The sequence below is a fragment of the Plecotus auritus genome (assembly GCF_963455305.1).
Source record: "Plecotus auritus genome assembly, chromosome: 11".
Taxonomy (NCBI): domain Eukaryota; kingdom Metazoa; phylum Chordata; class Mammalia; order Chiroptera; family Vespertilionidae; genus Plecotus; species Plecotus auritus.
The window spans coordinates 27,635,718-27,660,587 of NC_137777.1; the positions used below are offsets into that span (position 1 = coordinate 27,635,718).

At 37.9% G+C, this 24,870-nt stretch overlaps 1 protein-coding gene across 3 annotated transcripts in view; it reads left to right on the plus strand.

Moving 5' to 3' along the window:
- MTBP (MDM2 binding protein) overlaps positions 1-24,870 on the plus strand; it is a 100,448-nt gene that overhangs the window by 8,946 nt on the left and 66,632 nt on the right. For all 3 annotated transcript variants that reach the window (XM_080647265.1, XM_080647263.1, XM_080647264.1), the window contains exons 8-14: positions 3,227-3,361; positions 5,902-5,996; positions 6,793-6,865; positions 11,123-11,240; positions 16,935-17,108; positions 19,103-19,210; positions 24,569-24,730. In XM_080647265.1, the coding sequence (XP_080503391.1) occupies positions 3,227-3,361; positions 5,902-5,996; positions 6,793-6,865; positions 11,123-11,240; positions 16,935-17,108; positions 19,103-19,210; positions 24,569-24,730 (865 nt within the window). The remainder of the gene's footprint in view (positions 1-3,226; positions 3,362-5,901; positions 5,997-6,792; positions 6,866-11,122; positions 11,241-16,934; positions 17,109-19,102; positions 19,211-24,568; positions 24,731-24,870) is intronic.

Here is a 24,870-nt window from a genome sequence, read left to right on the forward strand (position 1 = left end):
AAATGAGTTTTTAACTTTATTTTCTTTAATTAATTTAAATGTAAATAATCACTGTGATTATGTTTTGGACACTGTAGTTCTAGAATGTAATATGTTTTAAATATAGAACTTGACATTAGTTAACTGCATGTTGTTTAAGCTTCTTTATTTTATCACATACATACATAGGAAAATTATTTGTACATAATCTCTTACCTATAATATCAGTTTAGGTAATCTCTTCCCTCTACTAACCAGTTTTCTGATTTTGTACAATTCTTTTAACCTTGCTGGACCCCAGATTTCTTAACTACAAGTTGCGACTATCAGATTAGTTGGACTCTCTAATCTTAAATTTCTCTAAGGTTTCAATTCTGTTTGCCATTTCTTCTTTGAATATGTTTAGTGTCTTTTATAAGTTGTGCCCCTGTTGAAGTAAATGTCCTAGAGTTTTGTATGTAGGCAAAACTAAAACCAAGTTTCTTAATATTTGTTCAGGGTGACGTGGAAACATGAGTAGGCCCTTGTGTTCCTGTAAAGGGTTATTGCACTTATTTATTTCAATTTATCCTTAATAATAGTGTAATACAACCTCTAATAAGACAGCAGGAATTAATGTGGCTGCGTCCTAATTATTGATTTGAATGCTTTCTCATCTTAATCTTGGGAAGGTAAAATCTGCAGGTAAACCTTTCTGCAGTGGTTTTTAATTTAATTTACTAGGTGTACCGGTTAATAATATGGATTTTTTTAATAGATGGAGTTACACATACATTGATATACACTGAGTGGCCAGATTATTATGATCTCTGAATGCATAATAATCTGGCCACTCAGTGTATATCCTATATAATAAAAGGCTAATATGCAAATTGTCCCCTCAACCAGGAGTTCGACCAGCAGGCAGGCCGGCCAACCATCCATGTCCCTTCCCCTCCCCCTGGCCAGGCTGGCCGGACCCCACCCATGCACGAATTCATGCACTAGGCCTCTAATACACACACACACACACACACACACACACACACACACACACACACTGAGTGGCCAGATTATTATGCGTTCAGAGATCATAATAATCTGGCCTCTCAGTGTATATATGCGATTTGATATGTATTTTTGTTGTATTGCTCCTTCAGATTACCACTTGTTCCATTCGATGGCACACACACTTTCTGAGCAGCACTTCAAAGCCTACGAAGAAATGGAAAATTGGGTCTCTGAATGGTCTGTCTCAAAACAAGAAAAGTTCTATTGGCATGGTATCCACAAATTACCTGAAAAATGGGGAAATGTGTAGCTAGCGATGGACACTACTTTGAATAAAGTACTTTTGATGTTTCTCTTGAAATTATCGTGTTTTCTTTGATTACAAAATCCACATCATTGCGGTTAATAATGCGGATTAATTATTAACCGGTTAATAGTGTGGATTAGCTATTAACCGGCTAATAATTCGGGTTAACTATTAACCGGTTAATAATGCGGATTTTGTGATCCAAAGAAAACATCAGAAGTGCTTTATTCAAAGTAATGTCCATCGCCAGCTACACATTTCTCACATCTTTTCAGGTAATTTGTGGATACTGCCCCAATACAACTTTTCTTGTTTTGAGGCAAACCATTCAGAGACCCAATTTTCCACATCTTCGTATGTTTTGGAGTGCTGCTCAGAAAGTGCGTGTGCCATCGATTGGAACAAGTGGTAATCTGAAGGAGCAAGGTCTGGTGAATACGGGAGGTGCATTAATACTTCCCAGGCAAAATCTTTTAATGTGTCTTTAACTGGTTTTGAAGTGTGTGATGGTGCGTTATCGTGAAGCAAAATTACTTTGCCCATTCTGGTAAACCAGCGTTCACAAGTATCTTGAGATGGAGCATGTTCACCCTGAGCTTCCCGAAGTATACGATAAAGTAATGAATTAAAACTTCCCGCAAATGCTCTTTTTTTGGCAAGAAATTTGACATTTTTAAGCGTAAAAATATCTATGATGTTAATACCTTCAGCAAATTTGACATACGAAGTTTTGAAGCTTGCTGTCAATACAACAAAATAGCATACATATCAAATCGCATATATATCAACATATGTGTAACTCCATCTATTGAAAAAAATTTGCATTATTAACCGGTACACCTAGTAATTTTTAAAAATATATTTTTATTGATTTCAGAGAAAGGAAGGAAGAGGGAGAGAGGGCTAGAAATAGCAATGATGAGAGAGAATCATTGATGGGCTGCCTCCTGCCCTTTCCCTACTGGGGATCTAGCCCACAACCCAGGCATGTGCCCTGACCCTGAATTGAACTGTGACCTCATGGTTCATAGGTTGACACTCAACCACTGAGCCACACCGGCTGGGCTCTGCAGTGGTTTGAATGTAAACATCATATAGCCACCTGGAAGTGTGCAAGATACGATTAGCTTGGAGAATTGCTTTTGTATAATTTTTCTGAAACTACATGTTTTTATACAGACAGATAATTACCAGTTATTTTCATGTGATTCTGTTATTCTTTTCCATATCTCCACTGGATGCTTTTAAAACTTGAAATCACTTTTTTTTTTTGGTGGAAAATAGCTTTTAGCCTAGAGGAATTATAGTGATTAAGGACATAGATTCTATAGTTAGATTGCCTGCATTCAAATCCCAACTCTGTTTCTTGGTAGTTTTGTATGACATGTTGGGTAATATTTAGCCTTTTGGTGCAACAGTTGTCTTCATCTGTAAGATAGGGATAATAATAGCTTCTAACTCATAGATTTTTATGGGAACTAAATTATTTAAAGTACAAAGTAACCACTCATAAGTGTTAGAGATCATTGTTGTTACCCTTGCTATTATTAGCAACCCTGCTATTACTACTTCTGCAGGAATTGATCTTTCATCAGCAGCTTCTGTTGTTGCATGAACAAATTCTGTTTTTGCAGAACTTCCAGACTGGTAGGAAGCCAGGTATTGAACAAGTATATGCAAAGGAAGTTATTTGGTTCTGTGGTTGCATAGAATGGACTTAATATACTTTCACAGGCTGGTAAAGGGCCAAGGAGAGCTTTTCATGAAAAATTCATCTGTGAGTTGAAATAAGTGGGATTTATACATAAATGGAACCACACTTTGAGCTGAAGAAAGGAAAATAAATTTACATAGGGTTTTCCTCCCAACTTTTACATTGCAATAAGATGTATTCATCTTTGTAACTTTATTCATGATGTCTGTAATTTTTTTCTCTTGATTTCTTTTTAGTTTGGATGTGAAATTCATTTTCCTGAATTCTGTTTAAAGGGAGTTGCACCTAAGAGTTTTAATGCATCTAACTTAAATACTTGCTTTCTTGACAAAAAGATAATTCCATTGAAGGATAAAACTTGTTTGCCAAAGGTAATCTATTTTTAATTAATTTTGCAGTTATCCATTCATGCATATTTTTGTCCCTATGAGATAATTTTGATTTACAAATTCACATTTGCTAATGTATTTTTATTATTGTTATAATTAAGTGTGTAAATTATACTGTGTTATCACATTAAATGTTGGCAAAACTATACTTTTAGATTTTAAAAAATATTGTTTTGATGAAATGGGCCTAACTTTAGATCATTATAGACCTGCAACTGCCTTTGGCATGGACTTTACTCTGTGACCTTTCTTAGACTAAAAAGGTCAGAGAGTATGATGCAGTGGAAAGAGGAGAGGCTTTGATGTTAGGCAGACCTGCGTTTGAAACCTAACTCTGTCACCTATGAGGTGTTATAACCTTGGGTAGATTGATTAGCTCATTTGTGAAGTGGAGCCAATAATAACACACTTATCTTACAAAGTTATCATGAGAGTTAAATGGGGTGAGAAAATAGCCTCTGACACAGCACTGGACATATGTTTCATTTACTATGTTTAAACTGTTAGATTTTTGTCCCATATCACCAGAGATTTATTCTTAAAATGCAAGTAATTATAAAGAATAATAATTAAAGAGGGTTTAATTGGCTTTTATTTTATACTGGAATAATAACATAAGAGCTATGCATGTAGAAGCACTCCAGAAATTCACTTTAAAAGGCCTAATTCAAGAATGTGCAAAATATAACAGTCATAACGTTATAATAATTTCAAATGGATGGGTGTTATTTTCTAATCAAAGGGTAACACGAAAAGGCGATGGAAACACATTTCCCAATAGCTGTTCAGAATTGATTACTTTAAGCAACTTGTCATGGCCATCTTTCACAGGAATATTAAATTCTTTTGTAAAGATTAGGAACATAAGATTGATGATCTCAACTTCTCATCTTTGGTAGTACACCATTTAAGTATGAACAGCATATCTAACTTTTGCTGCAATTGAAGAGAATCTTAGGGTACAGCCTCTTCAGTAAATGTAGTCTCTCAGTCTCTCTCTCTCTCTCTCTCTCTCCACACACACACACACACACACACACACACACACACACACACACACACACACACACTATATGTATGTACGTATGTGTATATACACTGTATATGTATACAAATATACTCACACATAATCTTACGTGATGAAATTACTCAGCCTTATGCCAGTCTAAGACTTTGTGTTGGTTCCTCAAGATACATTCGCTTTTCTTTGCCCTTCTTATGAAGCACTCTAGCCCCATCTCTTGAAATGCCTGCCCTTCTTCATTAGCTCACTCCTATTTTAGTTGTTGGCTCTACCCAAAGAAATACTGCAATGTTATTTCTCCGAGTGGAACTTCGTTAATTAGCACTCTTGGCTTCACTAGTTCTCCGTTTAATTTTAATTTTTTAAGTATTTCCTCCAAGGATTTTTTGTTTGTTTCAGCATACCACTCAACCTAAGTTCATCCTGAGTCACCTTTCTTTTGCTTTCTCAGTCTTGCAGATTCTTATTTTTTTATATATATATATTTTATTGATTTTTTACAGAGAGGAAGGGAGAGGGATAGAGAGTTAGAAACATCGATGAGAGAGAAACATCAATCAGCTGCCTCCTGCACACCTCCCACTGGGGAGGTGCCCGCAACCAAGGCACATGCCCTTGACCGGAATCGAACCTGGGACCTTTCAGTCCGCAGGCCGACGCTCTATCCACTGAGCCAAACCGGTTTCGGCTTCTTTTTTTTTTTTTTTTAAATATCCTAGTCTCTTGGGTTGTCTGTCTTGCTGAGGATAAACAGGAAAGATTGATAACTCTTTTCCTTTGTTGCTTTCCTCTTTCTATAACTCATTTTCTCCCTGTTAATATCTGTCTAGTTCCTAAGAAATCTCCATGTCTGTCTCGGCTCTGATATGTAGAATTGAAATGGAAGAAATCCTTGTTTGCTATAGAGCAGTGGTTCTCAACCTTCCTAATGCCACGACCCTTTAATACAGTTCCTCATGTTGTGGTGACCCCCAACCATAAAATTATTTTCGTTGCTACTTCATAACTGTAATTTTGCTACTGTTAATGAATTGTAATGTAAATATCTGTGTTTTCCGATGGTCTTAGGCTCTACAGCAGTGGTTCTCAACCTGTGGGTCGCGACCCACAGGTTGAGAACGGCTAGCAGGGTCTATAGTATAGAGCAGTGGTCGGCAAACTCATTAGTTAACAGAGCCAAATATCAACAGTACAACGATTGAAATTTCTTTTGAGAGCCAAATTTTTTAAACTTAAACTTCTTCTAATGCCACTCTTCAAAATAGACTCTCCCAGGCCGTGGTATTTTGTGGAAGAGCCACACTCAAGGGGCCAAAGAGCCGCATGTGGCTCGCAAGCCGCGGTTTGCTGACCACTGATATAGAGGATGAAATGTGTGTTTGGCATTATGTGTAAATACATGCTTTTTAAGATTCATTTTAAAGTTCTAAACCTTAATCACTAATTTGTTTTATTTTATAGTATTTAAAGTATTATGTAATTTTAATTTCTTTTCTAGGTTTTCCATTATTATGGCCTTGCTTTAGAATTTGTGCAGATGATAAAATTATCAGACCTACCCTCCTGCTATCTGTCGGACATTGAATTTGAGTTGTATCCTTTCATTTATATCTTCATTTTAGATTACATATTCTGTGTTGGGTAGAATGTTTCCTTGTACCACTCCACATTAAATGTTTGTGCTGTTTTATATAAGAATAGTATTCAGTATACTTTTCATTGCCATTGTTTTAAGAGAAGTTGTATAACTTGAAAGAAAATTCCTCCCCTCAAGTATTGTATTTATACTTCCAGACAAGGCAGAAGATTTCCTGATTGCTACTTATTGCTTATGGGGTTGGGAGGAGGGAGAAGTGTTAGGAATACACGGAGAAAAACAGTAATTTTCATATTCCGGAAATGCTCAGTTGTTTCTCTTGCCATCGGCAGAATGGGTACGCGCCAGCCTATTATATCTGTTATATACTAAAGTAATACGAATTTGATCATTTATATCTGTAAATATTCAACATATTTTAAATTCTCTCTTAAGAAATGTAATGATTTTTAGAAATACACTTAACAGGACACTGTATAAAAAAGAAAATGTTGGCAGAAAACGGAACATTAGCAAAGTGTACTAGAATTTTTGTTCAGAAGTTACAGTTTTTACAAATCTCTTGTTTCTAAAGTATATAGTGATACCATTCATACTAACACTATTTTTTGGTATATTTTCATAATCAGAAAAATAATTATCCTTAAGGAAAGGAGTAATTATAAATTCCTACAGTTAAAATTTTTAATAAATAAATTCAAGCACCTTGTGAGTTGGAGAATCAAACTTGTATTAGGGAGTAGAATTGTTTTACAGTTGCCATTCTTTCATTTCTTTAACTCCTTAGTACAGAGAACTGACAAAAAACAGTACCAAGAAGAACTCCATGTTATTGTTGGAGCAGATTTCTTCTCTATGTGGCAATGTAGGCAATGTGTTTTGTTTTGTTTTGGTTCTAACTCAATATTTAACGATGTGTGAGAAAAGGGACTATAGTTTATGAATCTGTTTTTGAGTGATTTGGTTTCTTTTCTATAACATGGTTTTGGGCCTAATTTATATTAAGACACTTTGGACTTTTCATAATAACGCTAAAGTCCTCTGCAGACATGAAGTGTTTTTTTTTTTTTAGAAGAAATTTTCAAAAATAAACTTCATGGTGAGATTTAGAAATGTCATTCATGTTTATAACAAATGTTTAGTCATAAAGAGATGTCTCAAAAACATGGTCACTTCTTTGACCTATGGGTCCAATGATGTTTATATCAGGCTATATGTTAGGCATTGAACTTCATTTAGCATTTCTCAACTGTGAAGTTATAATTATAGTGATTATGTAATTGTCAAGTATAACTGGACCCTGATCTGGCATGGTCACATCACAGTCTTTAGGTCATGCAGTTTTGCCATGCATTTAGGACTTTGAAGTCTTATTTATGCAAGAATGAAGAACTAGGACTTAGTACTTAGAAAATTACACATAGATCTTATATACTTAGTGGTTATTTTACATTGCTAAATGTTTTTAATGTCTAATTCTTGACTGTGTAAAATACATTTGACTTAAAAAAGGTTATGACTATAATAAGGAAAATAAGCAATTTAATTTACCTTATTTTTCTCCTAATACACTTATTTTTATGTCTATTAATTAATATATAAGTAAAAGTAATAAGCAGTAAAACTAGCACATTAATGCATTATTTGAGTATCACATCTCTTGTAACCCCCATCTATGGAGAACAGTTAAAAGTGATTTTGCATCTACATAGGACAATTAAAAGTGATTTTGCCTTAGATTTAAGATTTGTGCCAAATGCCCCAACTAAAAATTACCCCAGAGTTAAAAAAAATATTTATATACATACACACACACACACACACACACACACACACACACACTAGAGGCCTGGTGCACGAAATTCATGCACGGGGATGTGTGTCCCTCAGCCCAGCCTGCACCCTCTCCAATCTGGGACCCCTTGAGGGATGTCCGACTGCCCATTTAGGCCCGACCCTACCGGGATCGGGCCTAAATGGGCAGTCGGACATCCCTCTCACAATCCAGGACTGCTGGCTCACCTGCCTGCCTTCCTGATTGCCCCTAACCGCTTCTGCCTGCCAGCCTGATCACCCCCTAACCACTCCCCTGCCAGCCTGATAGATGCCTAACTGCTCCCCTGCCAGCCTTTTTGCCTCTAACTGCCCTCCCCTGCAGGCCTGGTCCCTTAACTGCCCTCCCCTGCAGGCCTGGTCCCCCCATCTTGTGTCCACATGGGGCAGCCATCTTGTGTGTTGGAATGATGGTCAGTTTGCATACTACTCTTTTATTAGATAGGACTAGAGGCCCGGTGCACGAAATTCGTGCATGGGGGGTGTGTGTCCCTCAGCCCAGCCTGCACCCTCTCCAATCTGGTAACCCTCGAGGGATGTCCGACTACACTCCCTTGCAGACCTGGTCCCTCCCAACTGCCCTTCCCTGCTGGCCATCTTGTGGCGGCCATCTTGTATCCACATGGGGGCAGCCATCTTGTATGTTGGAGTGAAGGTCAGTTTGCATATTACTCTTTTATCAGATAGGACTAGAGGCCCAGTGCATGAAATTCGTGCATGGGGGGGGTTCCCTCAGCCCAGCCTGCACCCTCTCCAATCTGGGACCCCGGTAGGAACGGGCCTAAATTGGCAGTTGGACATCCCTCTCACAATCCAGGACTGCTGGCTCCCAACTGCTCGCCTGCCTGCCTTCCTGATTGCCCCTAACTGCTTCTGCCTGCCAGCCTGATCACCCCCTAACCCAGGGGTGGGCAAATTTTTTGACTCGAGGGCCACAATGGGTTCTTAAACTGCACCGGAGGGCCGGAACAAAAGCATGGATGGAGTGATTGTGTGAACTAATATAAATTCAAAGTAAAGGAGCGGATGGGAGAGCAAGAGAACTGGATAAAACAGCCGGATCCGGCCCGCGGGCCGTAGTTTGCCCATGGCTGCCCTAACCACTCCCCTGCCAGCCTGATTGATGCCTAACTGCTCTCCTGCCAGCCTGTTTTCCCCTAACTTCCCTCCCCTGCAGGCCTGGGTCCCCCCCCCAACTGCCCTTCCCTGCAGGCCTGGTCACCCCCAACTTCCCTCTTCTGCTGGCCTCATCACCCCTAACATCCCTCCCCTGAAGGCTTGATCACCCCAACTGCCCTCCCTTGCAGGCTTGGTCCCTCCCAACTGCCCTCCCCTGCTGGCCATCTTGTGGCGGCCATCTTGTGTCCACATGGGGGCAGCCATCTTTGACCACATTGGGGCAGCCATCTTGTTTGTTGGAGTGATGGTCAATTTGCATATTACTCTTTTATTAGATAGGATAGAGGCCTGGTGCATGGGTGGGGGCCAGCTGGTTTGCCCAGAAGGGTGTCTGGGATCAGGGTGAGGGTTCCCTTGGGGCATGGGGCAGCCTGGGCGAGGGGCCTGTGGTGGTTTGCAGGCCAGCCACGCCCCCCAGCGACCCAAGTGGAGGCCCTGGTATCTGGGGTTTATTTATCTTCTACAATTGAAACTTTGTAGCCTTGAGTGGAGGCGTAGGCCGGCCAGGATGTGCGGAAAGCTTGGCTTCCTCCATTACCAGGGAAACCCAAGCCTCCTGCTCTCTCCGAGGCTGCAGCCATCTTGATTGGGTTAATTTGCATACGCACTCCTGATTGGTGGGCGTGGCTTGTGGGTGTAGCGGAGGTATGGTCAATTTGCATATTACTCTTTTATTAGATAGGATAGAGGCCTGGTGCATGGGTGGGGGCCAGCTGGTTTGCCCTAAAGGGTGTCCCGGATCAGGGTGGGGGTTCCCTTGAGGCGTGGGGCAGTCTGGGCAAGGGGCCTGTGGTGGTTTGCAGGCTGGCCATGCCCCCCGGCGACCCAAGTAGAGGCCCTGGTATCTGGGATTTATTTATCTTCTATAATTGAAACTTTGTAGCTTTGTGCGGAGCCAAGCCTTCTGCTTGCTCCGTGGCTGCAGCCATTTTTGTTGTGATTTATTTATTTTCTATAATTGAAACTTTGTAGCCTTGAGTGGAGACCAAGGCAGGCCAGTGCTGTGGGAGCTTGGCTTCCTACCATCACCAGGGGCAACCCAAGCCTCCTGCTCTCTCCAGCTCCTTGGCTGCGGCCATTTTTGTTGGGATTTATTTATCTTCTATAATTGAAACTTTGTAGCCTCAAGTGGAGGCCTGGGCCAGCCAGGGTGTGCGGAAAGCTTGGCTTCCTCCATTGCCGGGGAAACCCAAGCCTCCTGCTCTCCCTGTGGCCATGGCCATCTTGATTGGGTTAATTTGCATACTCACTCCTGATTGGCTGGTGGGTGTGGCCTGTGGGTGTAGCAGATGTACGGTCAATTTGCATATTACTCTATTATATAGGATATATATGTGTGTGTGTGTATATATATATATATGGATGCGCTGACTGTTGTAACTTGTGTTCTAAAATAACTGGCAAAATGCCACTTTGAGAGTTGCAGTTTGTTTATTCAGTGCTTAATCAAACTGAGATTTTACCTAAATATATTATAGTGGTTTTTTGAAAACAAATATTTAATAAGCATTTGTATGGCCAGCCCTGGGAATACAAAGATGACTAAGTTGCGTTTGCTCATAAATCATTGAGAAGCTGCTGTATGTTTTCTGGCATGTGATTCATGGTTTCTCAGTATTTTGGACTTATTAGCATTAAATCTCTAATTTCTAGGAACAGAAGTTTTGAAGTTGCTTTCTAAATTATTCTAATTTTGAAGCCAGAACAATAATCCATCCAATCAAAAGGTTATAAAATTATGGCTGAATATGACAAAATCTTTTGATGATAGAATTTCTGGCCTCTCTTTAATTTTTAGAAAAAGAAGAAATTATACCTGTAACCTGACCTTGATGCAGATATGTGAATAACAAGGTTTTTAGATATTGATAACCAAAAAAGCTTATAGCTTTGAAGAACTTTCTCTATTTTTGTTGTCTAGTCTTTGGCTTTTTGGGGGGAGGCAGGGTGGAGGAGGGGCATTGTTTTTGTTTTTTAGTGGAGTTACTGGGAGAGAGCATTACTAAATACATTTTATGTAGGTGAAATATGAGAGGAAAATTGTCAGATGCTGCTACTGAAGAATTAATCTCAATGTGCAGTCACTAAAAGTATATTCTGTTTTCAATAGGTTGGTGCACTTTTTGTATTGCCATGTACTATTAGTAACATACTTATTCCACCTCCCAGCCAACTCAGTTCAAGAAAATGGAAGGAATACATAGCTAAAAAGCCTAAGACAATCAGTGGTAAGTAGGAAATCTTTAAGTTGTTTCAGTGGTACAACATAAAAGCAATATTTATCACATGTTCAGTGGAGATAATTTTTCTTTATGGGAAAATAATATGTATTACTACTGATTAAAAAGGATCCACATCATTTTATGATTTTGTTTTTATTCTCTCTAACAACCAACTGTAACATAAAGTATATACATTCAAAAAATATCAGTGATTTCAGGCACAACTTGGGGTTAGTTAGATAGCTAATTACATTGAACATGGGTTTTTTGGAGACATTTTGGGCATAAAATTTATTTTTAAAAAAGTGCTTATTATACAGTGTATTTAAAAAACAGTTTCTGTGCTCTTAACCAAGATGTCATTGTAAAAATGAAATTCTTATTTCTTTTATAAAATCAGATTATTTAAATTCAAACCCTAGTATTTCCTGAGGTAATTGAAGTTCAAATTCTTAGTAACTTGCCCGAAGTAATACAGCTAACATGTGTTCCTTCGTACTTTGCTTTTTGGAAAAGTAAAGAAAGACTTTGAAAAGACTTTGTCCATTCAGTGTAAACCAAAATTTGTGCTCCAGTTTTTATCAGTTCCTTAGGTTTACCATATTATTCCTTGATGAAATAAAATATATACATACATATGTATTGGTTTGAACCATTTGGTATTGTTATATTGGAATACCAAAAATTGTTAAATATCAGCAATTTCATTTGGTTTGACTTAAAATAGAAAATCTATTCCCTATTTAAGTATGCTTAAGTTAGGAGTTGCAAAAGAGCCCTGGGCAGTGTGGCTCATTTGTTTGAGAGTCCTCTGTGTACCTAAATGTCACTGGTTTGATTCTCGGTCAGGGCACATGCCCAGGTTGTGGGTTTGGTCCGCAGTCGGGTTATGTACCATGTTTCTCTCTCCCTTTCCCTTCCTCTCTCTCTCTAAAATCAATATAAACATTAAAAAAATTAAAAGAGTAGCAAAAGAATGATTTTTAAAAGTGATTTTCAGGAAAATACTCAGAAACTATTATGGTACTAGAAAAAATGCAATAAGAACTATATGTATAAATGCAATTCAGTAAATCCTATTAGATTTCTGAAGCAAGACTTCTTTATTTAAAACTTGTATTGAAAAGCCAGTTGTATAATAAAAAATATCTGGCTTACCATATGCTCACAGAGAAATTTTAGAAAATTGTTGAGAACTAGATGTTGATCATCCCCTAACTTTATATTGCAAATGAGAAAGTTAAGCTACAGAGAAATCAAGAAACTTATAGGGTGAAGTCAGAATTTGCACCCAAGTCTGAATGCATCTATAGGCCATCCACAATAACTTTACATTTCTGAGTTTATTGTTTCCTCATTTTATAAAAATTTGAATTCTTTTGAAAGGAAAAATTTTAAAGGTGCTCTTGGAAAAAATAGTCTTATTATTTTGCTGATAGACAAGTCATCTAATAAAAATATTTTAAAGAGACTAGACTAATAACTGATTAAATGTTTTGAATTGATGAAGCATGTACCTTCTTCATTCTTAAATCAGTGTTGAAAGTGTTTTGAAATAGTGAGCTGAAACTAATGAGGTTAAAATTACACACCATAACTGATCTATGAATAAATTTCATACTGAGAAAGGATAAAGGACTCTGGTAAGGATTTTGAAAGAGATTTCAGTGGCAAAGAGAAAGTATTAACTCACTCAGCAAATATTTACTGTGTGTCTACTGTATTCAGGGCATTATTCTAGTTGCTAGGATTCAGCAATGAACAATATCATTTCTTGAACGATTTTAGATTCTTTGTAGAATTGTGGCAGGGAATTTTCTTGAACAGTCTTGGTGGCAGCTAAGTTTTGCACTAAATCATTGAAGCTTAGTCTGACAAATAAGATGGGGGATGAAAGTAGGCAATATATTTTTTGGAAATGCTTTATGAATGTAAAGTAAGTATATTGATTTTAAAAAAAAGTTTTATCTTTTGCCTCTTCAGTTGACTCCAAGGGCCATTTCAAAAGTTGGGTCTAGAATTGCTTGAAAAACGATGTCATTGGAAAATGTGTGGTCTCCAAAAATGCCTACCTTGAGGATTATATTTTATTTTATTGTTTAATATTTATTATCATTATCAAAATAATTTGGTATGTTATTTACTTTTCAGTAAGTCAGAATATTCACTTAACAGTTGTTTCCCGAATTATCCTGGAATATTTTTCATATTATCATTTGAAATATTTTCCATTTATATTGTTGAACTGTTATAAAAAAAGAGGGAGTTGACTACAGGGTTTTAAGAACTGCTGAGAAATGTATTGATGTAAAACATGACTCAGTTTTTATTATGCTAAATTTTTGTTTGTGAATGAAACTAGTAATGACACAGGCTTTCATTATAGTTTATATATTATAAAATTTGATGCAGCTAAAGGAAACATGTAATTTCTGTTTCTCCCATTTTGCCTATGTAGTAGATCCAAATGGATATTTGGTTTTGGTGGAGGGGGAACATGCAAGCCAATCAATCTCTTAGAAGTTGACAGTGTAAAAATAACAGATGGAAATAGAGAAGAATTTTCTGTTGTAATCATTTCCCCTTATTTCTTCAGGAAAAGCTATGAGAATTTAATAACTATGCTAATTATAAGTCTGTTACTCTGTATTTACATAAAATTATTTAATAAGTCTTCAACTAACACCTGCCAAATCTGGAACATCATTTTTTAAATGACTGCATAGTCATTATGATTAGGGGAATTCTGTAAAATAAATGTTTTTCTTTTATGGAAAATAAGATTGTTGTAATTATAGGCTTCAGTGATTAAAGTTCTAATAAAGGTGATAGGATTTAAATAAATATGGAAAGGATATCTGGCATTGAGAAGATATGTAATTTGAGTTTGCAAAGTTCTAAATTGGTAAATGAATTAAGGTCACTGTAAGTCTGGGAAAATCTTAGTTTCAAAGACAACTAGTAACAAGTGTTTTTTCTTTCTAATCTTTATCTAAATTTCTTTTCTAAGATTGATGTTTGTGAATAGGATTAACATTCCTATTGCAAGCTAATTGCAAAAGTTTGTGTTTTTTTTATTGCATAATTGTTTGGGGGATAGGCTTTAACCCACAGTATGCTCAAATCTGTGAAATAAACTATTGTAATAAGCTTACAATTGGTTTTTTTTTTCTTAGTGTATATAAGAATTTTGAACGCATTTCTACATTGTCTTCCAGTTTTCATGCTGTTTAGAATTCTAGTGCCATTCTCACAGGACAGAAAGGAGGGAGGGAGGGAGGGGAGGGAGGGAGGGAGGGAGGGAGGGAGGAAGGAACATGTATTTTCTCTGGCATTTTGTAGAATCTATTTTTATTTTGCTTTTTAAAATCCTCACCAGAGGATATGCACTTTATTGATTTTAGAGAGAGAGGAAGGGAAAGAGAGGGGAGAGAAAAATCAATCGGTTCCCTCCCATAGGTACCCCAACTGTGGATGGAACCAGCACCTTGGATATGTGCCCTGACTGGCAATCAAACCTGCAGCCTTTTGGTACATGGGTCGAGGCTCCAACCAGCTGAGCCACCCGGTCAGGGCTCTATTTTTATTCTTGTATTGGGCACTCAGCATGCCTGGATACTTATCTTTTTATTGGGACAATGTTGTTATAATTATTTTGTTGATAATTTCCTTTCCTCTATTTTTTAATGTTCTCTCTTTTGTTAGTCCTGTTTGGATGTTGTACCTCCTGGTTTGGGTTTCTCTCTTCTTCTCCTATTTTATATTTCTTTGTCTTCTCTTATTTTCTGATAGATTCATTGAACTTTATCTTCTAACCTATTAGTTGAAATTTTATTTCTGCTTTCTTAATTTTAATTTCCATGAGCTCTTTCTAAGTTAATGTTCTCGTAATCTTCTGTTCTTATGTAGTTGATGCAATATCATCTCTGAGGATTTTAGTGATCTGATTTGTTTTTGTCGTGATTTTTTTTACGCCATATTCTTCGTTTCTCTACATGTCCCTTTTTTTCTGTTTGTTTCTTTCGGCATCTGGGTTTCATAATAAAGACTTCCCTTAAGTCTCATAATGTTTGGCTGTCTGCTCATATGTCAGAGAGAGCACTAGAAAACTGTTTGGAAAATCTGGGTGTATGAGTAGAGCTTGTTGACTGGGATCTTCATGTTAGGGTGATCTTGCTACAACATTACATTAGGTGGCCCCAATATTGGGATTCTTTAGTCTGTCCTCTAGGGCTGACCACATTTCCAAAAGAAGATTCAGTTCTGCTATCTGGCTCCCAAAATTCTGGAAGTTATGTAGACGAAGAAGAGAAAAGGGCTTCAATGTTCTGTATAAAATCATTCACCTAATCCACTGGTAACCAACTCTGACCCTAAGCTCTGTTTATATCTCCCAGGCCAGAGACACCTTGTTTATCTTCTCCAGGGGTCCTCAAACTTTTTAAACAGGGGGCCAGTTCACTGTCCCTCAGACCGTTGGAGGGCCGGACTATAGTTTAAAAAAAAACAACCATGAACAAATCCCTATGCGCACTGCGGGCCCGGGACGAGTCGGCTGCTAAGCAGGACAGGCAGCGGCACCCGGCGGGCCGGATAAATGTCCTCGGCGGGCCGCATGTGGCTCGTGGGCCATAGTTTGAGGACCCCTGTAAGCCACTGGTTTTCTGGGCTGGGGAAAGGACAACCATTTACCTGACTAGAACAAGGAGGAACCAGGAAACCATATTGCTTCTCAGACAGACTTTCAACCGTCTTTTTATTTCACCTTCATTTTGCTTCCAGTGCCATCTGGGACCACCATCCCAGAGTCTCCTGTCAGGGGTTGTAGTATAAATTGTCTTGCTTCTAAGCTTTCTCCTCTGTTTTTCTCAGCTTCCGTAGCAATTGAGACTGAGGCCTGTTACCATTTGTTCATCTCCTTTCCTGCTTTCAAAATTTAGTCACTATTCTCTTCTCTCAGATATTAGCCCTTGGAGATTTATGCTATTTTAAAATTCTCTTTATTCTCATTTCATGGAATTTCAGGAGATAGTGAAAATAAATGCTTACGTCCAATTCACCATCTTCAATAAAAAGGACTCTGCTTCTATTTTTACTTTCAAAGTCATCACAGTTTTTCTTCAACCTTCACTATAACCCTCACTTGATTTGTTTTTAAAATATACTAGAAGCTGTCTTAACTGACCTTCATGTAACTGGCATGCCAGATTAATGAATGCTTTCCATTCCCTCTGTAAAAATACATTATGGGTGCCACTGCAAGGAGCAAAAAGCTACTCTTAAGTACATCTGTACACTACTGCTCCCATCTGTTGAGTTGTGCATGCCTGCAAGGGTCAGTTTATTCCCCTTTAAAGAAATTGAATCTGGAAATAGTAGTTGATACATTATAAGTGGGTTGTATAAGAAAAATATCATAGAACTCTAGTGAGCTACATCAAAAGTTAATAAATGAGTACACACAGTTTTAATTTAAATTAAAATTTGTATCTCTTTTTATTATGATTATTAGATTTTATTTTAATTTTTTATTCCCTAATTTTAACAGCTTTCTCAATTAATTGAACAACTGCTAGCCCCAATTGTATTGGGTAACAGTTTAAAAAAACACAGGATGTCATTATATTCTCTGGGTCCGGTGTATGATTCTGCCTTGCTGCATGGTGAATTTTCACATACTTAAAAATTGTTTTTGTTTAGTTCCAGATGTTGAAGTGAAAGGAGAGTGTTCTAGCTATTACCTCTTGTTACAAGGTAATGACAGTAGAAAATGCAAAGCCACACTGATTCACTCAGCCAACCAGATCAATGGCTTATTTGCCCTCAGTTTCATTCATGGAAAGATGAAGGCAAGGACAGGAGAAACCCAACTGAGTAAGTGTTAACTTGAGTGGAAAATATTTTTACATTTGTTTGAATATATAGGTATAATTAACTTAATGTGGTTTTTAATGAACTTATTTTCCCCAAACTCGATTTCACTTTCAGTAAATTTATCTTTTATTTTAAACATAGTATTACATATTTGAACAATTTAGAATATAGAGAATTAATCCCTTTACATTGTACCCAGTAAATTTTACTAGGTCAGCCCTCAATTCCAAATAGGACATTTTCAGTATAATCCACTTTAAACACATACTATCCTATCTAATAAAAGAATAACATGTAAATTGACCATCACTCCAACACACAAGATGGCTGCCGCCATGTGGACACAAGATGGCTGCCACAAGATGGCCAGCAGGGGAAGGCAGTTGGGAGGGACCAGGCCTACAAGGGAGGGCAGTTGGAGGCAATCAGGCCAGCAGGGGAGAGCAGTTAGGGTGAGCAGGCCTGCAGGGGAGGGCAGTTAGGGGTGACCAGGCCTGCAGGGGAGGGCAGTTAGGGGCAATCAGGCTGGCAGGGGAGCAGTTAGGCATCAATCAGGCTGGCAGGGGAGTGGTTAGGGGGTGATCAGGCTGGTAGGCAGAAGCGGTTGGGGGCAATCAGGCAGGCAGGCAGGCGAGCAGTTGGGAGCCAGCAGTCCTGGATTGTGAGAGGGATGTCCGACTGTCCATTTTGGTAGGATCGGGCCTAAATGGGCAGTCGGACATCCCTCGAGGGGTCCCAGATTGGAGAGGGTGCAGGCTGGGCTGAGGGACACCCCCCTGCCCCCATGCACAAATTTCCTGCACCGGGCCTCTAGTTTTCCTATAATTTCTCATTTTCGTTTACTTTCTCTCAAGCATTTTATTCTGTTTTATTGTTCACCTTTTCTCTTCAAGCTGTATGCTTTGGTGTTTATTACTGTGTGACAAACCACCCCAAGATTAGCTTAAAAATGACTATTTATTATTATGTCTCATAGTCCTGCTGACTAGGCTCAGCCGGATGTTTTTGTGTTAAAGTTGCACATTTGATTGCAGATACACAGCTGGGACTCCAGTCATGTGAAGACTAGAGCAATTGTTCTAGGAAGCCTCAAGGCTTTCTGTGACTTAGCCTAGAGATCATTCACTGTCACTTTACCATACTTTATTGGTTTCACAGGGCTAGCCAGGATTCATTGTGGTAGGGCTACACAGTGGGTGAATAGCAGGACATGTTGGTAATCTTTATAGATTTAACCCTACTCCCTTTGTGTTTTGTGTAGGAGTTTATTTTTTAATTATCTTTTTTAAATTTTAATTACATGAGTTGGAGTAACATTGGTTAATAACATTGTGTAATTTTCAGGTGTATAACTTTATAATACAATATCTGTCTACTCCATTGTGTGCTCACTTCTCAAAGTCTAGTCTCCTTCCATCACCATATATCTGACCCTCTTTATTCCCTTCATCCTCTCTGCACTCCCTTCTGTGTAGGAGCTTCAGTAGCTGAGCCTATGGAAGAAAACGTGATGAGGGAATTCTACTCTACAACGTAAATTCCCTCAGCTGAAGAAGCAGGTCAAAGTTTAAAATGCACAATAATTTAATATGTTTATTTTTTGCACCTTAATTATTTAATTGGAAATATGCAAGTTCAAGAGAGATGAGTAATTGGCTTTTACTTTTTATTTTATTTTTTAATATATTTTATTGATTTTTTACAGAGAGGAAGGGAGAGGGATAGAGAGTTAGAAACATCAATGAGAGAGAAACATCGATCAGCTGCCTCCTGCACACCCCCTACTGGGGATGTGCCCACAACCAAGGTACATGCCCTTGACCTGAATCGAACCTGGGACCCTTCTGTTTGCAGGCCGACGCTCTATCCATTGAGCCAAATCAGTTAGGGCTGGCTTTTACTTTTTAAATTATATATTAGCGCATTATCTGGGAGCTGAATATTAATTGTTGTCATAGAATATCTTTAATACTGACTTTTTTTGTGTGTCTCAGGCATTCCTTTTGACTTCTTGTCGCTTCCACATTTTTCTGGAGAGCAGCTTATAGAAAGAGAGAAGCAGTTAGTCAGAGTTCAAGCTCTGGCTTTGAAAGAATGTCTGAGTAAGTAACAATTTGTACATTTTATTCTACTGTAAGAACCTGTTAAGACATAATGCATTGTTATTTCCACACTTTTTCTTATATACTTTGTCTTTTAGGTAAGACACTCATTTGTAGAACTATTCATGTTCTTGTAGAAGTGATGTAAGAGTAGAAAAAGTCCGCAACTTTTTCCCCACCAGATTAAAAATATTCCTATTTACTTATACATCACAGTTAACATTTATAGAAATATTTCTTCAGGAAAATTCTGTATTTCAACATTTTTAAATGTATGCTAGGAGACATCTAAATTGTATTCTGGTTAACATAGAGCTCTTTTTAAAATGTCTTTTTATATATTTTTAGCTGTCATAAGAGACTAGAGACTGCAAAGAGAAGCAAATGTACGTTCAGAGAAATCAATATGTTAACCTGAGCATCTATTCTTAGACTTTAATCATGACTACCAATAATAATCAAGCACATGTTACATAATGGGTGAAGTTGGCATTATGGATTTTTCCTTATTCAAGAAACTAACACCTTTTCAAGGGTCATAGCTTAAGTTTTTTTCATATACTAAATGTTAACTTGGTTATCATTCATAACATTTTTTTATAAATAGACATTCAGTACCTAATATGAACTACTTATTTTAAGCTACCGTAATTAATTGATAGAATTTCTAAGAAATTAAATCAAATTGTGAGGCCTCATTAGTTATCTATAGTAAAAATGATATTAGAACTAAGTAGATACCTTATAAAGTGAAAACTATCATTTTTGAAAGCACTTTAAAAATATCTTGAATAGCCTATTTTATTCAATGGAAAATAATTTTAGAATATTTGGTCTCAGTTGTTTATGTAAGAATTACCTTCTTTTTCAGTTGTACAAAGCCAAGGTAATTGTGTAGTCTTGAACTCCTCCAACCATTGATTTGCTTTTTCAATATGAAAATGATATTAGCTCAAGGAAAATAAAATTTAAAAGGCAATCAGTTTCAATAAAAAGTAGTACATGTTAAATGCAAAAAATAAAGCAACAAATAGAAATATTAGTATTTTTGTGAATGGAAAACTTTTATTTCAAACATCAGCCAGCAGTATTATTCACTTCTTGACTTGGTTCTGTTCCTGCTAACCTCTTTGTAGGCCCTGATTCCTTGCCATAATAAGCCTTCTGTAGCCTTTCAAACTCAGTTCCTTCAACATCTCCCCTTCCTTTCATCTTCACCTCTCTCCCTTACCCTTCCCACCAGAAACACTGTCAGAGTGGAAGGACAGGCCCCTCTCTGAAGCTGGTGCATCTCTCCATTGAGTAAGAAGAGTGAACTACAGTAGGAGTATCCCTCCTACGTAGTTGGGAAGGGAAATACTAACAGCTGAAACCTCTTAGCTGCCTGCAGGTGTGACTGGAAGGAAGCTCTGGGGGGTATGGGTGTGGGGGGAGGGTGAATACCATAAGTGATCAACAAATGCTGAAAATGTACAAGTACCAGCAGCTGAGCTCTAACACAGGTAGCAGCGTAAGGATGCCACAGCTCCAGGCAAAGGGCAAAGGAAGGTAGGGGGCCTGAAGCTGAAGGAAGCCTTGGAGCTGGTAGCTGCTGGAGACACCAGCTCTGGACATAGCCATGAAATGGCCAGTTTGCAATCTGAAACATTAAATCTTGATTAAGATTAATGACTCAGTTAATCCCTTTATGATAGAAATGCTTGCTGAGCCAATCTCTTCTCTGTCTAGAGAGTTAATGTTGGATTAACAATTTGGGCACAAAAGTGTATCTGTTCAGAATTTCTGTGTCTCAAAAGACAGAGGAAAATGACTGCAAGACAAAGTTTCCAATGTAAGAACATCTGTGTGTATTTCAGTGATTTCAAAGAAGTGAATGTAAAATTAATCAATTTATACATGATGAAAAATCAGTAATGTAATGGGCACAGCTTTCTTTGGAAAGAAAAACAATGATTCGGAAGCAATATAAAGATTGTGGTCTTTGATGAAAAACAAAAACTTGTTTCAAAAGGTTTTTGAAAATAATTAAGACATGGAGTAAATTTATACTTATTCCCCCCCTCCCCCCTTTTCCTCTGACTAGTACAGAACCAAAAAGAGCAACCAGGAAAGTGTGCATGAAAATGGGCTCACATTATTGAGGCTCTTTGTTTTTTAAAATAATACAACAATGAAATAAAATTCTTGGTTAGGGTTTAATTTTTTAGAATGCTTTACTTCATTTTACTTATTTCTAAAAGTTATATCTAATACTATTTTTTAGAATGATATTTAAAATGAGTAATTTTATAATTTATACTAGTGCCCCCACGCATGGATTTGTGTACATTAAAAGGAATTTAGTTAGAAGTTGGCTGGAGGGTCGGGACTGGGTGAGAAGGGCCGGACACGATCTGGAGCCAGCCTCCCTCATCCTTTCCTGGCTGGCTGCACCTGGGGCAGCATCAGGCTGCTCGAAGGTTGTCTGCGAAGTTAGCGGGGTCCCTCCAGCAGGTGGGGTCTCTTAGCCTGGCCTGTGGGGATCAGGCCGAAACCAGCTCTCCAACATCCCCCGAGGGGTTCCAGATTGCAAGAGGGCAGTTCTCAGGTGATGCACCCCGGAATTCCTCTCTGGTTCCAGGTGCATCACTGAAAACCGCACCTGCCAAGTCACCGCAGCTCAGTAGCTTCTGCGTTGAGCATCTCCCCCATGGTGGTCAGTGCGTGTCATAGTTACTGGTTGGAACGTCTGGCCCCTGGTGGTCATTGCGCATCATAGCTACCAGTTGGACAGTCGGTCACTTAGGCTTTTAATATATAGATTTTACCTGATTTTTTGGTAATTTGTAACTTTTTGTATTTGGAAATATTAAATATCTTGTTTCACTGATTTTTAAAGAAAAACTTTAAGAATACTGAACAATCTTACCTAATAATAGACAAACATGTAAATTGACCATACCTCCACTATGCCCACAGCCAATCAGAGCGAGTATGCAAATTAGAAGGCCAAAGATGGCGGCCAGCTGCTCCAGGCGCGGAGTGGCCAAGTGGGGCAGGATGTCTGCTATGAGAGGGGGGGGGGGGAGGGGGGGGCGAAGGGATCTACAGGCGCAGAGTGCCACAGCAAAGACAAGACTGCAGACTCCGGAGGCTGTAGCAAAGACAAAGACGGCAGACTCTGGCTGGAGTGAAGGCCTGGGTCCTGGGTGCCGGAGGAAAACCGGTGCTGGAAGCCAAGGGAAGGGAGGCCTATTGCATGGATCTCTTTGTGCAACAGGCCTCTAGTTTTTAAATAAAAGGCTGTTCAGTATGATTCAAAACACACTCAAACAGCAGTACTGTCATTTTGTTCCACTATTGTGTTCACTACTCTGAGCTTTTCAATCTTTTTAGCATTTATAGAACCCAATGCAAACCTGATTGATACTCATCAGCTGATCCTTTAGATATTCTGCTCTGGATTTTTCTTTAATAAATTCTTAGTTATTACCAGGTTTTTTAGGAATGGCATTCTTTCGCTAACTTAATCCATTATATTTCTTCTAAGTTTTTATCTACCATTTGTATACAAAATCATTTGTATAGAGATTATTTTCACCTTAGTAAATTTTCCTGCTCATACCCCTGTTAATCTTACATACTTTCTCTCTCTATTGCTCAGTCATTCAGATCAATCAGAAGTCTTACCCTGCTCTCTAGTTTGACAGTTTTAATAAGTACAGGTCAGGCTCATGATTTAAGTATGCTTTTAGAGTTAATACAAGTGTAGGGCTAGTTTCCAAAGCATATTACTTATTGTACATCTTTCAGATGAAAGGAAATCATTGATAACTTTTGTTTTCAGATGGTTCCTAGCAGCTTTTTATTTTCTAAGATGTAATAAAAGCTGCACATAGTACTACTGTTACTTTACCATTGCTAGTGTTCTTGACTGCAGAAACCATGTGTTACTTATGATGAGAACTGGAATGACCCTCCCAATATCCACATTGGTGAGGTGGGATTTCACAGAGGCATTTCTCATAAAGCTGATGGTCTAAAGTAGAACCACAAGTCCAGCCACTACCTGCTCAGCCTGTTCCCTTGTGCTTTTATGTACCAACCTCACCTGGAGTAATGATTGCGCTTTCATCCTCTGTGCCTAAGGGCCCAGCGCAGTGCTTGCAGGTAGTACATAATAAATGTTTGTTGAATTGAATTCTCTAGGGATTTATACTTTACTGTTTATTATAGGAGAAAATGTTATTAGTCCAGAGTGTTTTAAAAATGAAATATTTTCATAAAAGCAATACATGGGTATAGTTTAAAAATTCAAATGGAACTGGAAAACTTAATATGGAAAACAGCAGTGCCCCCCTCTTCCTCCCCTCCCTATCATTCATTCTCTGCCCATAAGCAGCTCCCTTCAGCTATTCAGCTAGTTTTTCTGACATTTCCTTCAGTTTTCTAAATAATATGTATAGGCAGCTATCTCTGGATTTACAAATTTCACTCATCATCTTAACATCTGAGATAAAGACTTTAGCCTTCCCACATCAGCTTCGCTTTCTCTTCACACTCTTTGCAGTGAAGTCATGAATTCTGGTTAAATCAATGGTTAGTTTTAATATTACTGTGACTATGTATAGAAGTTTACTGCTGAGTCATGTCATATATGTTGATGAGCAACTCTTCTTTCTTGCATAATCTTTGTTTTGCTTTTGGTTGATGATCACTTTCTTTTTAATCTGTCTATTCTTCTGTATAGACCAAATACTGTTACGTTTTCCAGAGGCTCCAATATTTCTGCCACACACTCGTCATTAAATTCATATGTTCAACACAGCAGTTCCTTTTTGTTTTTCTTAATTTTTTTTCTGGAGTATTTTATATTTTGCTTTATTGTAGACAAATTGCTTCATGACCTCCTCTGCTTTGCTGACTCCACCATAATCTCATCTTCCAAGATGTACTGAAAACTGTCATTCTTTATTGTTTCTTCTTTTGTTGTCTTTTCTTATTCCTTTACTCTGATTTTAGTTTTGGGAAAGAGAAGAAATAAGTGGCAGTGGCCAAGTTTATGTAACTTATTTCAATAAAGTCTTACAGGTTTTATTTTTGCAAAATAACAGCATAAGACTCTGCAAGATATTTTTGAAAACTTTTGTAAACTTGCTTTACCGTTTTCTCACCTTTCAGTGTTAACAAATTATTCTTTTTCTGTCTCTCTCTACAAATGGGATTAAAATGAAAGCAGGCCTACACAGGAATGTTGTTTGCTGGATAAATTCACTTATTTCAGTTTTGAAAATATTTCCCATAAAATGAGTAGTAGATGGGCTTTAGAGAGAATTTAAATGGTGATGTAGTTAGTCCTGTTGATCTGTTGTCTTACAGAGAGGAGAAAGTTGGCAGAGCAGCCCGAAGTGGTTTCTGTTGATGAACTCAAAAGTCTGTTAACACACACAAGGGAACGCTTTTTAGATCATTTTGATGCTGTTATTCCTAAAACAATTCTAAGAAAAACAGACAAAATTATTACCTCCAATCTGTTAAATGGTAAGTTTTTTGTTACTTTAAATATTAGTTCTTTTTTGTATTTATTATTAAAATTAATAAAATATATTGATCAAATTAAAATGCATCTTATAAACTTAAATAATGACATATATTTGTATATACAAGTACAGCAGGTCCTC